We start from the raw sequence: 15,542 nt of genomic DNA on the forward strand, positions 1-15,542 counted from the left end.
CACATTGTGCTCCTCATGCTCAAAGGCCCTCGTTGCATTTTTTGGGGGGTCTTTTCCTTCCACCAGTTTGAGTAGGCTGCATGGAGACTGGAAGGGGGACCACCCAGACATTGTACCTGGCTGGAATGCACCAATCCTGGAGAGGAAAGCTGAAATCCAAAGGAAGGCGCTTCAGACAGCGGAGGAGCTGAAAGCTGTGATGGGGAGAATGCCCGGGGTGACAGAGAGATATGAAGCTCTGCTGTATGGAGTGCCTCCTTGCCCCAGCCGTGAACCCACTCCAGGGCTCCTCTCATATTTCCCACTATGAAATCAGACCTTACAGAGCAGAGAGCGCAAGTCAATGGTCAGGAACAATCTAAGCGTCTGTCACTGTGGAATGCCACTGCCAGCTGGAGTACGTAGAGTGCATGCTTCCTTAAGTATGCGCTTATATCTGTGTCTGTTGGCACGCACACTGGCTTTGAGCAACGACTTTGTTGCAGGGCCAAAGTATCATAATGCATTTCCTTGTATCTTCAGTAGTAGATGAAGGGAGAAACCTGGGACTTATCAGGGAGGAAAGCCAAAGTGATCACCTGCAGGGGCTTTTGCCCCTCCTTGTGCACAGTTGGCATGGCTGCAAGGATGCCAGCAGCCATTGGGTGGGACGTGAAAAACAATCACACTGTGATCATACGGTCACAGCAGGCAGCAATAACCTCATTATTATGATGAGTGTAGCTGGACAGTTTCCTGTCAGCAGTTTGGTTATTTATTGCGCCCTTCATGCCAGACACGGGCCACAAACCCTCTGTCTTTTAACTGCTATAATTGGCTCCATGCTGTTGCAGTGCCAGGGCAGATGCACATGCTTTGGCACTGACTACAGGACATATACTATATGAAGTCTGCAATCAAGTATTCAAAACACGGTTCAGAGATTCATTCCAATCATATCAATGAAATTATTATATATTTAATCAAAATTCCTCATTTTAAGGCAAATTTGAAATGCTGGGGTGACACATTGAGGTGACACATGATAATAGATCACCTCCTCACTAATTAGCGACGGGAGCATTTTGGCCATTAAATATGTTAAACTGATGCTTTCTGGCAGTTCAGTAACCTCAGGTAGGCATTAGAAGAGAACACAGTAGTTAAAAAAAATAAAATAAAGGCACAATTAACATTTTTTCATGAGCGTTTATTGGAAAGTATGCAATATGCAAGCAGCTGCACACAAAGTGCCTATGTGTGTGAGAGCTGTCGACTGAGAGGAGTTCTTTGGTTACAGATGGTGAAAAATTTCCAAATGAAAGAGCCTCGTGTATTGAGACCTGATAATACAACAACAAAATCATGATAAGCAGAATTAAGCTGCATCAAATGATGGGACTTCTAGGAACCAAAGCCACCTACAAAGGCTAAAATTCAAATGCTGGATTCTCTTTTTCTCCCCATGCTGTTGTCTCAGAAATGATTGGATCTCCTAAAAGGATCATATATAATGATTACGGATTCACAAAGTGAGAACTGCATCTAAGTGGACGTGTATACACCGCAGAATCATTGTGATGAGCCTCACCTCCTCTCCTAAATCTGGCCATAATCAGCAGACACAATCCTATCAGAGCAAGAGGCACGACAGCGGCTGCTGCTCCCACGCCCGTGTACACGAGCAAGGCAGTCCCTAATGGCATACCTTCCTCTGAAAGAAGAAATTTGTTCAGTAATTTGATTAATCAATGTGGTTAAAATGGGGAAAGAAGTATTATGTAACTGGATGATATGTCAAATATCTGATTACCCATGCAGGTAGGCGGCGTGTCAGTCCAGAAACCTGTGGAGGTACACGTCACTGTCTGTGTGCCGTTCAGAGAAGATCCCTCTTTACAGGAGAAAAAACACTGGGAGCCAAAACTGAAGTTTTGCACGGGATGGGAGCAGTTCATGGAAAGAGATGAAGATAGAATGCGGATGGCCTCACACTGTATGGCTGCAGAGCAGAAGGGGTATAAGACCAGAGATGACTACCAGGTTTCAGATACTACACCAACACTTACGCTGGCAGGTGGGCAGATCATGACTCCAAATGCCTGAACTGTTGCATGCTGTGGCTGATACTCCTCTTAGCCAGAACCCCTCATTACACTCAAATTCACAGCGGGAGCCATAACTTGAATGGGCGTGAGGGTGGTTGCAGAGCAACGTCCCGTTTGGTGGAGCCTTGACCAGCAGGGGGCAGCGTTGTGCTATGGATGGGATCAAACATAAACAGCATAAAATGCCATCACGCATGTAAGAAGCTGTCTTTTAGAATGAGATTTCTTACCCAAACAGTGGGTTGTTTCTGTGCTCCATGTGCCCTGAGAGGTGCACTCTGTGTCAGCTGTCCCATTGAGGAGGAAACCCTCATCACAGGTTGACTCACATCGCGCCCCAAAACTGAACTCTCCGTGTGGAGCAGAGCAGACTAAAGAGCCATGAGCAGGAGAGCTTAAAGGAGGACATTGTTTAGCTGAAAGGCAAACGAGCAGAAGATGAGGCCAACTATTTATTATTTAAACACAACATTTTTACTTTCTTTACCCAAGCACTGTGGTATATCTGCACTCCACAAGCCAAGGGAGCTGCACTCAGTGCTGACAGTTCCATTCAGTAGAAAGCCCTTCTCACAGGTGGCTGTGCACACGGACCCAAAAGTGAAGGGACCATTCGGATCAGAACAGGACAGGAAGCCTCGAGAAAGTTCTATCGGATTGCACTTCTTCACTTTGAGAAATAGAAAAGCCGGAGAGAATTCGGTTATATCAAAATTACACCAATGTCACTGCTGGCCTGACATGATCAAGACTAAGGAAACAACCGGGACAGAACAGTGTTCTGATTGCCTCTTGTGTAGTTGTACCTCGGCAGATAGGAAGCCCAGAACTCCACTGGCCCTGTGATGAACATTCGATTCTATTTGTGCCAATCAAATCGAAACCCTCATCACACTGAACAATGCAGGTTGAGCCGTAGCTGTGCTCTCCCAGAGGGTTGTCACATTGGATGGAGGCGTTGTGGGGAGCCTCTAACTTGCTGCACTGTACCACTGGGGAAAAAAAACGCAATTACATATCACAATAGTGCACAAATCACGTGCAACACGGAGGTTTATACAGTGTTTATGGAACAATTTGAAGCACAAACCTGCACATGTGGGTGCGGAGCCATTCCACTTTCCAGAGGCCAGGCAGCTCATTGTGGTTTCTCTCATCAGGGCGTAGCCTTCCTGGCAGGTAAAGTTACAACAAGAACCGAAGGAGAAGGGCTCCAGGGTGTCCACACATGTCATGTTGCCCGGAAATGGAAACAAAATGGGGGGGCACTTTTTTACTGCAACAGAACAATTGATGACAATCACAAACATGAAAAGTCCACTTGGAACTGTGTACTATGACGCCATCATCATAAGTATGTGGAGAATATGCACACTGACATAATAATTTGTCCAGGCACACAATAAAGTCAAATGCTGTTTTTCCTGATTTAAGAACAAATGAGTGTGAAATGAAGCGATAAAAGCAGTGACCTGTTCTGACATTTGGTCTGCAGGATGTGACTACATACGGAGGTCAGTAAAGTTCTTTTAGGATTAGGTTACATTCAGCTATAGCGAGTCGTTATTATAGCTTGAACTCGTTACGTGGTAACCAACTCAAGCTGGCAGCACCTCCATCTCGAGGTGCACATACATCCCTTCTGTATATAATAGAGCGCTCTTTTTTAAAAATTAAAAATATTTACAGGATATGATCTGTGTATGTTGATTATTTCCCCTTCGCTCTGTTTATTATTTCTCTTTAATAATAATAAAAACCCGTTGACGCTCGTGCAATCTTATACATACATATTTGGATTTATAGTAATCGAAAATCCCTTTACTTCTGCATGTCGGGAGGCTGGCTGACCATCGGCCAGTGTCGTCACATCTTAACTGGTTCGGTCCATTGGCCTGGTAGCCTTCATCACACCTGACCTCACAGGTGGAGTTGTAGCAGTATGGAACAGCAGGGGGGCTGCAGCTGATACTGCCTGCGCCAATGTGGGTTTGGTTTAAACCTGGACACTCCTGGGCTGAGATAGACAGCAACAAATATGTGGACTCGACAAGAAATGCATTATTTGATCAACATTTCTGGGTCAAAGGACTGATAAAACAATCACTGAAATACCTCTACACAAAGGAACAGGGTTGTTCCAGTGGCCACTGGCTTGGCAAAGCAGTCGAGGCGCGCCCTCCAAATGAAAGCCAAGTTTACAGTGGAAATTGCAGGAAGAGTTGAAACGATTTGGTCCATGAGGATGGAAACAGTGCTGGAAACCTTGTCCTGGATCCAGCAAGGGTTTGCAAGCAATTGCTTAAGAAAAATATAAATCTCCTGTGAGATTTGGCTGTGGCTGGTTTATATATATATGTGTGTGTGTGGTGTGTGTGTGTGTGTGTGTGTATACATGTATATACGTATATCTATGTATATGGATTATTGTTCACCTTCTTCACAGCGTGGGCCCTGGAAACCAGGATGGCACTGGCAGGTGTAGTTCCCTACTTTCTCCACGCAGTCGGCATGAGCACTGCAAGAATCCTGTAAACAAGAGGCTGTAGACAAAAAGAGATTAGACTTAACAGAACGGACTACGTTTTAAAACCACAGTGCTTTACCTTTGTAACAAATGGTTCCCTTCCTCTTTTCACAGTTCTCATTGTTCCACTTGCCCGTGCTTTCCCCCCTCTTGATGTAAATCTCCACACAGTCCTGACTAGTTATGTTATCTGGCTCCATCGGTGACCAGTTTTGATCTTCTTCGGGCACCTTCTTGCCAGTTCCGTCCCAGGTCCACACTCCATCCTCTCTGCGAATACCTATCCAGTAATATTTGGGGTTGTACGGCAGCAGATTATTGAGGAAATCAGTCTCCTCCTGGCTCTGGATAGGCACCAGGCGTGCAGAATTCTTCTGGCACCACTGGCTGGCCTCAATCCATTTCCGGCTCGGTCTGGTGCTGGAGGTGTAGGTCCAGGCCTGTACTCCTCCATTGTTGCTCAGGTCTGTGATGAGATATATGGTCAATGAGAAAGAAAATTTAACATACAGTATATGTTTGCAAGCTATTAAATATGCACACCTACCATGGAAAAACACCATTAGCCCCATAACAGTGTAAAGTGATTCCTTAAACATCTAAAATATAAAGAAATTTAGTTCCATAAGAGCTCAATTATGTTTCCACTACACAGTGCTCGCACTGATGTGTTGCAGCTCTTACCTTCGGTCTTGACTCCACACTAGTTCGCTGATAGTATCGTGCTATTGGAGTTGCAAAAACCTCATGAAAGGACGTTATTGCAAAACAGTTGTTACAAAAGTTAGATATGAAACTAAGCCTGGGAAGAAATAACACACATACACGTATGCTTGCACACACATGCAGGTCTTCTTTTTGACATTTCTTTTGTTGAACACCCCACAATAATCTGAGATAATTTTATATCTTACAAGACTTCAAATCTGTTGCTAGAACTGCCAGACTCCAAGTTTTGGCTTCACACAGCAGCTGGAATCTCCAGCGTGAGTGAAATGTCATGCACAGACTCACACATGCACACCAAAAGACTCATCATGAAATCAATTTATTTAATAGTCTTCATCTCCACCAAAAAAAAAGTTCCATGAGTTTATATGTGAAAAGATCATTATTTTCACTAACAAACACATGGTAGATTTGAGCAGACGGTATGTTATACAGGGGGGCCACACACCTAGTGACTTTTGGGTTTAATTATGAACAATCATGTGGTAAATATAATAACTGCACATAATTGCTCCAGTCATCCTTTCTTCTCTTAAGTGCATTCGATTGCAGATTCTTCAGACCGCCTGTGGAAGAAAGACAGATTCGTTTGTAAAAGTTGCCACAGATTACCATGGCTTTGCTAGTTTACCCCTTTGAAACATTTTTGTAAATCAACTTTTCAGTTGATGAACGCGCTTGTATGGGTGGAGCTGCGTTCGATGAGATTTCAACACTGACCTCGCAAGTTTCTTTCCTGTGAGTAAGAGTGACAGATCATTACAGAGGCGGCACAGTTTCACCCATGCAAAGATATTGAGAAACACTCACTTTTTCTGTGCTTCAGACAGCAGAAACCGATGCAGCAGATAATGGAAACGGCTCCACCCCCAAACGGGAGCAAAACGAACACTTTATAGTCTGCAAAAACCAGTAAATGACACATTGAATCTAAACCCTTGTACAATGTCACAGACACGTCGGTCTATACAAAATTGACTTTATTATTTGACTCGAACAGCACACAAGAGATTACCTGCACATGCAGGCGTCGTGCCATTCCACACACCAATGACCCCGCAAGGCAGCGTGCCGATTGTCCAGAATCCCAAGTAGCACCTTTGCTGACAGCTGGAGTTAAAGGCACTGTTTCCTTCCGTGTAGCTCTGGAATCCGTTTTCCGGCCCGGACAGAGAGGGGTAACCTGTAGCCGGGGAACAGGCTAAAATTTATCAGGGTCGCAGTTATGTAACATCTTATTTTGTATAGTTGTATAACGTAAAACAGAAAACGCTGATTCAAGTGTTTTTCGGACTAGTGTGATCTTCGGCCTCGCCTCAGGAAGCGGAGGAAGCAGATGTGATGGGGAGTTGGGTGAAGCATCTCGAGTATTGACCAGTGCGGCAACAGCAAAATAGGACAGCGACGTTATCTTAAGGAAGGTGAATGTAGTTTCCTTACATCCAAATGTGAGTCTTGATGTAGGTTACAGATATCCTCCTGGAACTGAGTCAGCTAACTTTACAGACAGTGGAGGCATTTACATCCACAAATTCATCATTAGGAAAAGGCTTTAGGAGGCACAAAAGGTTGGGTTAAGACATTAAAAATAGCCTCACCTTTGACATCTGGTGCCAGCGTAGCATTTGTCAGGTTAAATGAGTCGCTTAGATCAGCAATAATCACTTCCATCTGGTTGTTCATTATCGCTGGTGGATGAAAACAAAGTGTGAGGATGAGTAAGGAAGTCTTCACTTTACACACAGAATGTAAGAACACCTCTTTAAACTAGGCTTGAGGGAAATTGTTTTTGGAAATGCAAAAACTGAATCTGGGATTTGAATGAAGAATGTACAATCTGAGATCACAACTTCAGCATCAGCAGCAATGATGGTGCAGCACCAAAGTGGGACATTTGGCTCAGCTCGCAGTCACAGTTAAAGACTATTATGCAGACTTGACGATTGAAAACATGTGGGTCCTCACCTTTTTCACACCTGTCTCCCTGGAATCCAGCTTCACAGAGGCACGTTGTGTTCTCTATGGTCTCCCAGCATCGTCCTCGGACACACGATGTCTCATGGCATTGAGCTGTCAAAAAAGAAGCGCCACACTCGATCAGTCCGTAGCACCTCTGAGCGCTGTTGGGATTAAACCTTTTACTCACCTTTGAAACAGACGGGGAACTTTTTATTGCTGCATTTCTCATCATTCCACTTCCCGCGGTTTTCTCCCTGGTTCACGTAGATCTCGACGCAGAACTCTGTAGAGTGCTCGTTGTTGGGCTCATTAGTGGCCCAAGACTTCTCACCAATCCACGTGCTGTTATTCCCAATCCAGGTCCAGGGATCGTCTTTGTGGTTTTTAGTGATTCCAATCCAATAATATGGACTGCCGGTTCTGTTTGGCAGTTTCGAGACTATGTAATCATTCTCCTCCTGGCTTTGGATCACCACCATGTCAGTGAAAGTAGTCTGGCAATACAACCGGGCATCTGACCAGTTCTTTCTCACAGATGAGTAGTGATAGGTCCATGCCAAGGTGATCTCAACCATGAAGCTTCCTGTAGAATGAAGTTTGAAAGAATCTTTTCACCCAGGTATAGTTGAGGAATTATTCACACATGTCTCAAAGGGAGTGATTTTATAATTAAAGACATTAAGACTCACCAAGAAAGATGATCACTGCCCTCTTCATTTTGGGTGAAGGCTCCTAATCAAATAGTGAAAGCAAGAACACAGACGTATCTAATGCATATCAAGTGTAGATATAGAAGATACAGATTCTTGGGGTCCCGTCAAATATACCACAGCTGGGCTGCGTGTGAGTTTAGGGCCAGGGTGAGGCTTTTATGCTCCTCATATTCTATTCAGTGCTCATGATCACAATACCTGGATGTTTGCCATGCAAGAATGAAAGCGTTGACTGGTGACTGACCTGACTGACCTGATGGTTGGAAAATGTGGTCAAGGTTAGGTGAAAGTGACATCAGTGGCATTCTTCAACATTACAATATCAAAGGGAGTTTAGAGATGTGAAGGCAGCAAACGCCACCACACAACTGCAGAACGAAATGTGTCTAAAATGAAATGAACCTGAGGTCAGATTCTGCTTCGGTAGATCAGCTAGAGTAGAGATCCAAAATTGGGAGCAAACAGATCCGGACCGCAGTAACATCCGTCCTCTGTTGTATAACTTCCACTGTTATTTAAGAGGTCAAAGCACAAGACCTGACCTCTGTTCTGTTCATTTTCTTGAAAATGATATTGTTTCTCTACAATGGTGGAAGACTTGCCATGCTAGAATTGTAGGAACATGTTAGTGTGTGTTTGTGAAAAACCAACACTGTCTTTATTTCTTCTATCAGATGTGATATTGAATACAATGTAAAATACACAGAAATTACTAAGTGATTTGTTATTGTTGTTTTATTAATAAAATGTATGAATATAATATAAATACATTCACAATTAAATCAGATAAATACAATATGATATAAATACAGAAACATTGACAATATCAGCGTATTTAGATTTAGAACAATGTGTTCAGTATCAAACTCCCCTTGGGAGAAATAACATGGGAACAATCCCAAAATTCAAACAATAGATTCAACAAAAGGCATCACTGCAAATGCTTTGGTGATTTAAATACAACTGACACGCGGGGTAGTTCACAAGAGTCTGTCGATGCTGTTTCTGTAGACCTGTGGTGGGATCTCGATGTCAGTGTTGCTGTAAGAAAAGACAAGACGTGAGTTCCTACAGATCCACAAACAGAAAAAGGTGTAAAGCACAGAAGATGGATGCTCGTCTGACCTGTTCAGCTCAAACTTGTTGGCTCTCTGCCTCAAACGTTTCAGGATCCACATCGCGAGTGACAGCGTAGACAGAGACAGGACGCCCCCTGCTGCTAAACCGGAGGCAACGGCGGCCTTGCTGACTTTAGGAGCTGTGGAGAGTGAGTTGTATGTTTAAAAACCGACACATTTTATTTTTAAATCTTTTGAATTTGTACTGCTTATTTTACCTTGGCAAATGGGCTTCTCTCCCGTCCAGTTGCCGTGGCGATTGCAGATCAGCAGGTCATGTCCATGTAACACATAGTCGTGATCGCATGAGAAGATGCACTCTGAGTTGTAGGTCGGTTCACTGCTGGAGCAGTTGATTTGGCCATTTTCAGGAGCTTCGAGCACGGGGCAAATCAATGCTGTGGGGCAGGAGGTGGACAAGATAATGTTATTACCACATACATATAATCAGATTTTTCTGATGCACCCCTGATTTCATTTTCTCTGAGCATTTGAGCAAATTTAGATACAATACCTGTGCAGGTTGGGGGATCGGAGCTCCATTTGCCTGACGATCCACACTCCATGCTGAATGCACCCTGCAGCTCGTGGCTTTCGCCACAGCTAAAAAGGCAGACTGCACCCACAGGCTGAGGGGTCCGAGCAGGAGCAGAGGAAGAGGGACTGGGACTGCAGCTCATCTGGACATTTGGCGGAATCGCAGGAACAGGACAACCTAATGCTGAAAACGTGGAAGATGATAGTTAGAAAAATGTGAAAATGTCATATAATGTCGTTTTATATCTGGTTTATATCAGACTTCCACACCTTTGCAGGTAGGTGTGGCTTCATTCCACCGTCCTTCCTGGGAACACTGAACAGTTGAGGCTCCCTGCAGTTCAAAACCTGCTTCACAGTGAAAGCTGCATGTGGCTCCAGGCTGCAGCTTGTTCAAAGGGTGGCTGCACTGGCTGATCAGGGGAGCTTCTCCCTCTGGGTTCTTGCAAGTGATGGCTGGCAGGTGAAAAATCAAACACATTATAGTCACAAAAGACAAAAAAATCTCTGATAAACACAAAGGGAGAGCGTGGAACAGACTCACCTACGCAGTGAGGCGTGCTCTCAGTCCATGCGGCCACTGATGTGCACGTGATCGTGGTTGGCCCCACCAGCTGGTAACCAGGGGCACAGCTGAAACTGCAGGTGTTTCCATAACTGAATTTCCTGTCTTCATCATCTCCACAGCTGGTAAGGCCATTTTCTAGCTCCTGAAGAGCAGGACACTGGACAGCTGGGATCAGAGGAACAAACAGTCGAGGTCAACAAAAGTCCTTTTTTTTGTATACGTTTGACAAAAAAATAAAACCCAAGAGCAGTTAAAGGAAGAGTTGTAGAAACTCGTTCAGACGTACCAGCGCAAAATGGTTGCGAGGAATTCCAAATTCCCGATGCTTGACACTGGAGGCTGTTGGAGCCAATGAGAGTGTAGCCTTCATCGCAGGTGAAGACACAACTGGACTGATAGCTGGAGAAAGCCAGGGGATCCGTGCACGCCACGGCTCCATTTGTCGGAGGAGAAACCTTCGGACACGTCACCACTGAAAACAACAAGATGGCCATTATATTATGGGGGAGAAAGACAATGACTACAAATCGATCTTGGAAATAAGTTTCTCCTAACTCACAGTTGCAGGTGGGAGGCTGCTCTGACCACTGTCCAGATGCTTCACAAGTCAGCGGGCTCGAGCTGTTCAGCTGGTACCCCTCCTCGCAGGAATAGTGGCACCGGGAGTCGTAGGAGAACTCTCTATACGTATGAGTGCAATTTACGCTTCCTTTGGACGGGATGGTCACCTCCTCCCTGCTGCACTGAACAACTGCCAGACAAAGAGGGCACGTTAGTTCGGCCACCCCATCGAAACAGACGCATGGCCACACAGCTTCAGGGTGTTTTCTTACCGTGCTCGCACTTCTCTCCATAGAAGCCTTCAAAACAGTCACACTTGTGACTGTTGATGGTCTCCACACATTCTCCATACTGGCAGGAGTCATTCTTACAGGCAGCTGAGTGGAAAAAAAGGAAATTTATCAGAGTTTTCCATTTTCAGGACACCATTGATTTTTATAAAAAAGGGAATCCATGAGGCTCAGGATAACAGGAGAATCCTTCCTCTCACCTGTGTAGCACAGAGCGGTCTTCTTTTTGCCGCACCTCTCGTCATTCCACTTTCCCTGCTCTGTGCTCCTTCTAATGTACATCTCCACACAATCCTCATTTATCTTTGTTTTCCTTCCATTTCTGCCATTGTTTGGTTCATTCTTGGCCCAGTTGGTTGCTTCCTTTGTCAGAGGCTTGTTGGTGCCTACCCAGGTCCAGGTCTGGGTCACATTGCTCTTGCGGATGCCAATCCAGTAGTAGCTTTTTCTTTCAGGCAGCCAGCTGTTGAGATACTGAATCTCCTCCTTGTTCTGGATAGCCACCAAGTCTGTGTATCTCTCCTGGCACCAGGCGCGTGCTTTATCCCAGTCCATGGTGTCGTTGGAGTAGTAGTAGGACCAGCACTCAACACTAGTCCACATGCACAGCACTGAGGACAGAAGCAATAGATGGTCAGGTTACAAATTTAATTTAGTTTTAAGGGGATTAAAGGTTTATATGAGTTGGATTTACATACAGCAAAGAAAAGTCAAGCTGATCCATGAGGTGGAAGTTTTAGATCCAAAACAAAAATTCTGTAAAAACACAAAATAAAATAAGATTTCTGACAAACGTCAAATGAACTTCAAATAAAACACACTGCATTTAAACTTGACCTCCTAAACTCACCATCATGCGTTGAAAGCTCCAGACGTCTCTTTGTATTTCTGTTTTTTGCCTCTTTTGCCTCTGCTAATGGGAGCAAGAGTTGATTCTGAGTACGATACCCAGAGGGTCCCACTTTTATACCACCAGCACCAGTTTTCCTGGAAGTCATCCTCATGTGTGGACTTTTCGGAAAATTCCCCCACCCACACCACTGCTCCATTCCACTGAAGTCCTTATCTTAACTCTTCCCTTCTTTCCTCTTCCAAGTAATGAAAGTCCTTTCACTTTTGGATGCCAAAAAGGCGTGTTGTCATTGGAATATTAGCATTTTTGGGAGTGAAAGTTACTGCCACAAGCATAATTTCACCAAATAGGACTTGCTTTTTAACTGCTCAGCGACATTAAAACAAAGTGTAAGGGATTCAGTAAAACAGTTTTATTTCAGTTACATCAGCTTTAACATATAGATTCCTTTATTCACATTACAAGGTGACATATGACAGTGGCCTTTCACATTTACTTTGAAGTCTTCTGTTGATATTTCTGTTCTTTGACAAAATAAATTGTAATTTATTAGGTTGGATCTACAGTAAATGTAACAGTATACATGATAATTCTTAGAGTTAAACCTGAAGGAAAAAGAATGCACAGCATATAAAAGTAATGCGTTTTCCCTGAAAGTGCTAATGAAAGTGAAAAAAGACAGAAAGTAAATTTTTTATCCCAACGGCAATGAAATCCTAGTGGTGATGAGATTGTGATAAGAGAGGCTGGTACTGGTACTGGTAAAAATGAATAATGGTGGTTTTCACTTCCAGTTTACAAGTAAACTCCATCGGTGGTGCTAGCGAGAGGCTGTCGGACTTGAATGATTCATTCCCATTGTCACATATTAAAAGAAAAGTACAAAGCATGCCAACTGGGATTTCTACACATTAGAAAATACTCTTTCACATAAAACACGAATGGACATGTCCTGTCAAAGGATGCTCATCAGATGAAACAATGCGATGGAAGCTACAAAGACTTAACTGGGAATTTTTTGAAGCAGTGTGCAGGACAGAAGGCGCCTGTTGGCTGGTATTGTTTTTGGGAAGTGACAGTTCATTTCCTTCCTGTCTGGCCAGTGTTGGACGGTGTTGCATGACAGCTTTTCTCCATTACTGCTTCCTGTAAGTAAATAAAATTTTGTCCATAATTAGAGAACAAGACCCAAGGGAGTAATGTTATTCAAGCTTTGATGGCACTCTTAATCGGACAACAGTAAAGTGATTTTAACACCTTTGTGTGGGTAATATAATCACAAAAACTGCTTCTGTTATTGATAGCAAGAAATTAGCTGTCTGAAATCAGAATGGTGATTACTTAAGGCATTCATTTTTTTAAACAAATTATATGTATTTCTATGCCTTTCTTCTTTGATTTTTCTCTACATTGTGGATTGTACTTTTAAGCTCATATATTTATTTGACAACAATGACTTACTTACTTTGCAGCTAACATTGTCAGTCAGATTTCTCTCTTTTTTGTCTTTTTATTTAAGATGTTAAAAAAAACCTCTTTTTACTTGGATTTCGACATTTATTCAGAAAACAACACAATATTTTTATTTAGCTTCACTAATTTTAGGCGCCTTTCTCCTTTTCCCAGTTTTTTCTTGAACCTCATGTTTTTGTCTCTAAATCTCAGACCGGATGGAAGACAGAGTGGCCACTGATCTACAACTAACTACAACTAACTACAACTAACTTCAACTAACGATGGCACATGGGCACTTCTTGCTGATGTCTTTTTGAACTAAACGGCCGTTTTAAGACTGTCGTGGCAGCTGCGACGCTGATGCAGTTCGTTCATCCTGCCACTTGAGGGCGCTAGCTTTTTCTACCAGGTGCGGGTGCCAAACGGGTTTGCTTCTTTAAGACAGGAAACAACATTAAAATCCAAATAAAGGCAATTTATTGACTGGCAATACGAAATGGTAGAGGCATTGGCTAAAATTCCCGATGTTGAGATTGATGCAGACGGAACATTTAAGTACATACTGGTCAGAGTTAAAGTGAAAGATGGCAGTTTGGGTAAAGACATAGTCCGCGGCACGAAAAGTGCACAGTATCACAGTAAGTTGAAGAAGTGCGTCAGGACGCATGAGCCAAACCGCTTTAAAAATAGTCACAAAGTTTTCACACTGCATAGTAACTTAATTTAGGTACACTACAATATGTCAATTGCAGTATTTTATGTTTTTTCTTCGAGAAGCACAGGAATGTGTTATTGTTGTTAAAATATGTTTACTATCCTCTAGCCAAATAAGTTTGCGTGTATTTGAGTTATTTTTTGTTTAAAGATCATTTAAACAAATTTTCCATTATTGGCAGATCATATATTCGATAAGATCAGTCCAGAAATGGAAGCCCTTGGACTGGAGTGTGAATGCCTTGGAGGAGGAAAGATAGAGCATAACAGTCAAGATAAAAAAATGAGGGTGTTTGGGGAATCAACTGTGAGTTTTATTCTGATGCAAAATTGAAGTTGAACTTGGTGATTTTGTAAACGCATGTGCTTTAATCTTTGTTTTCTTGTCCATCTGCAGGCCTTTGGCAAAGCAGACCATTCAGTGTCTGCAGAGAAACTGAAGCCTGTCTTCAGTGGCTATGAAATCACCTGGGCTGATGATAAAAAGTAATTGTGCTTTTAATGTGGAATGCATAAAAACAAAATAAAAACTTAATTTATCTACACATTTTGATTTGATGGTTTCATCTGAATATACAGTATAAAGCATCATATAGAGCTAAACATAGTTGAGAGAATGTTTGATGATTCAAGAATGTAAAATTAACATGTGCAGCTCTGTTCGCGGGAAAGTAAACCTGGACTGACGGCTTGTTGGCGAGCGTAAATTCCACACAGGAAAGGAAAAATCACATCCTGTTGCTAATAGGGAACGTTTCTTGTTTAGGGAAAGTTTTCTTGACTTTTTTTTGTCGAATTAAATATCAGCAGTTCAAAGGGCAGCATTTGTTTTAACATTATGTGTCGATTTGAGACAGACTTTGAGACTTACAAAATAAATACCTTGTGAATTGTAAAGAAAGAAAAAGGATGTCTTTCCTGGTTCCATTCCAAAGCCAGAGACGGTTTCCTGCAAAGCATTAACCTTTCTATTATCTACAAACAGCAAGGTCAGGAGGAAGGGAAGTATTCAATGGAACCTTTTCTAAAAAATCTACGTTACAGTAAATCATTAGGGAAGACTTCATACTTAACTGTAAGCAGTATACGTTGTGTAATATACGTCGTCAAACAGCCGACAGTGATAATGTACTTTTACCTCTGGAAGCTGGGGTTCCAGGTCTTCAACAATGCAAACCTAAAAAATGATAAACAAATTCAGAACAATTCTGAGTTGGGACAATTTCACAAATTTATGCCTATGCCTGCTGAAAACAACAGGACAAGCCATTTCCTTTAACATCATGTTAGTTCCTTCCTACAGCAGCTCAGACTAACACCTCAGACTGCTGGGAATGGCCCAACAATAGACCAGAAGAAGCCTGCCAGATGCAATCAGATAACACAAATCCCAACCACATAAATAACCTCATTTAAACACCCTAATACTCT

General features: G+C 42.9%; 3 protein-coding genes across 3 annotated transcripts; 1 reads left to right on the forward strand and 2 right to left on the reverse strand.

Moving 5' to 3' along the window:
• Positions 1 to 1,168: 1,168 nt before the first annotated feature.
• On the reverse strand, positions 1,169 to 12,091 carry selp (selectin P). Its single transcript, XM_029828391.1, has 29 exons — positions 11,940 to 12,091; positions 11,788 to 11,845; positions 11,290 to 11,700; positions 11,072 to 11,176; positions 10,798 to 10,989; positions 10,525 to 10,710; positions 10,215 to 10,403; positions 9,941 to 10,126; positions 9,648 to 9,854; positions 9,352 to 9,531; positions 9,141 to 9,273; positions 9,000 to 9,056; positions 7,490 to 7,644; positions 6,359 to 6,526; positions 6,064 to 6,079; positions 5,299 to 5,416; positions 5,162 to 5,213; positions 4,694 to 5,080; positions 4,523 to 4,630; positions 4,203 to 4,388; positions 3,913 to 4,104; positions 3,178 to 3,363; positions 2,894 to 3,079; positions 2,575 to 2,757; positions 2,318 to 2,503; positions 2,049 to 2,237; positions 1,793 to 1,981; positions 1,571 to 1,693; positions 1,169 to 1,474 (listed from the first exon to the last, which is right to left on the reverse strand). The coding sequence occupies exons 1-29, from the start codon at positions 11,943 to 11,945 to the stop codon at positions 1,410 to 1,412; spliced, it is 4,599 nt and encodes a 1,532-aa protein (XP_029684251.1). The 5' UTR covers positions 11,946 to 12,091; the 3' UTR covers positions 1,169 to 1,409.
• On the reverse strand, positions 5,649 to 8,131 carry LOC115247301 (L-selectin-like). Its single transcript, XM_029828566.1, has 8 exons — positions 7,992 to 8,131; positions 7,490 to 7,885; positions 7,309 to 7,413; positions 6,942 to 7,031; positions 6,359 to 6,532; positions 6,154 to 6,243; positions 6,064 to 6,079; positions 5,649 to 5,909 (listed from the first exon to the last, which is right to left on the reverse strand). Exons 1-8 carry the CDS (start codon positions 8,017 to 8,019, stop codon positions 5,876 to 5,878), a joined length of 933 nt encoding a protein of 310 aa, XP_029684426.1. The 5' UTR covers positions 8,020 to 8,131; the 3' UTR covers positions 5,649 to 5,875.
• Positions 12,092 to 13,812: 1,721 nt separating the features above from the next.
• Positions 13,813 to 14,657, forward strand: LOC101075763 (14 kDa phosphohistidine phosphatase). Its single transcript, XM_003974102.3, has 3 exons — positions 13,813 to 14,035; positions 14,294 to 14,418; positions 14,509 to 14,657. The coding sequence occupies exons 1-3, from the start codon at positions 13,894 to 13,896 to the stop codon at positions 14,599 to 14,601; spliced, it is 360 nt and encodes a 119-aa protein (XP_003974151.1). The 5' UTR covers positions 13,813 to 13,893; the 3' UTR covers positions 14,602 to 14,657.
• Positions 14,658 to 15,542: the final 885 nt, after the last annotated feature.

This window comes from Takifugu rubripes, chromosome 20 (genome assembly GCF_901000725.2).
Source record: "Takifugu rubripes chromosome 20, fTakRub1.2, whole genome shotgun sequence".
NCBI lineage: Eukaryota > Metazoa > Chordata > Actinopteri > Tetraodontiformes > Tetraodontidae > Takifugu > Takifugu rubripes.

What these genes read in the sequence shown, in the direction of transcription:
- selp (XM_029828391.1), bottom strand. An exon ending in GGGCCCACGCTGTGAAGAAG is followed by an intron (nt 4,389 to 4,522) that starts GTGAACAATAAT and finishes ATTTTTCTTAAG; the next exon opens with CAATTGCTTGCAAACCCTTG. An exon ending in CCCTGTTCCTTTGTGTAGAG is followed by an intron (nt 4,105 to 4,202) that starts GTATTTCAGTGA and finishes TGTCTATCTCAG; the next exon opens with CCCAGGAGTGTCCAGGTTTA.
- LOC115247301 (XM_029828566.1), bottom strand. Translation starts at nt 8,019, where the DNA reads ATGAAGAGGGCAGTGATCATCTTTCTTG. An exon ending in GGGAGACAGGTGTGAAAAAG is followed by an intron (nt 7,032 to 7,308) that starts GTGAGGACCCAC and finishes TTCATCCACCAG; the next exon opens with CGATAATGAACAACCAGATG. An exon ending in CACGACGCCTGCATGTGCAG is followed by an intron (nt 6,244 to 6,358) that starts GTAATCTCTTGT and finishes TGGTTTTTGCAG; the next exon opens with ACTATAAAGTGTTCGTTTTG.
- LOC101075763 (XM_003974102.3), top strand. Translation starts at nt 13,894, where the DNA reads ATGGTAGAGGCATTGGCTAAAATTCCCGATGTTGAGATTGATGCAGAC. An exon ending in GAAAAGTGCACAGTATCACA is followed by an intron (nt 14,036 to 14,293) that starts GTAAGTTGAAGA and finishes CATTATTGGCAG; the next exon opens with ATCATATATTCGATAAGATC. An exon ending in GGGTGTTTGGGGAATCAACT is followed by an intron (nt 14,419 to 14,508) that starts GTGAGTTTTATT and finishes GTCCATCTGCAG; the next exon opens with GCCTTTGGCAAAGCAGACCA.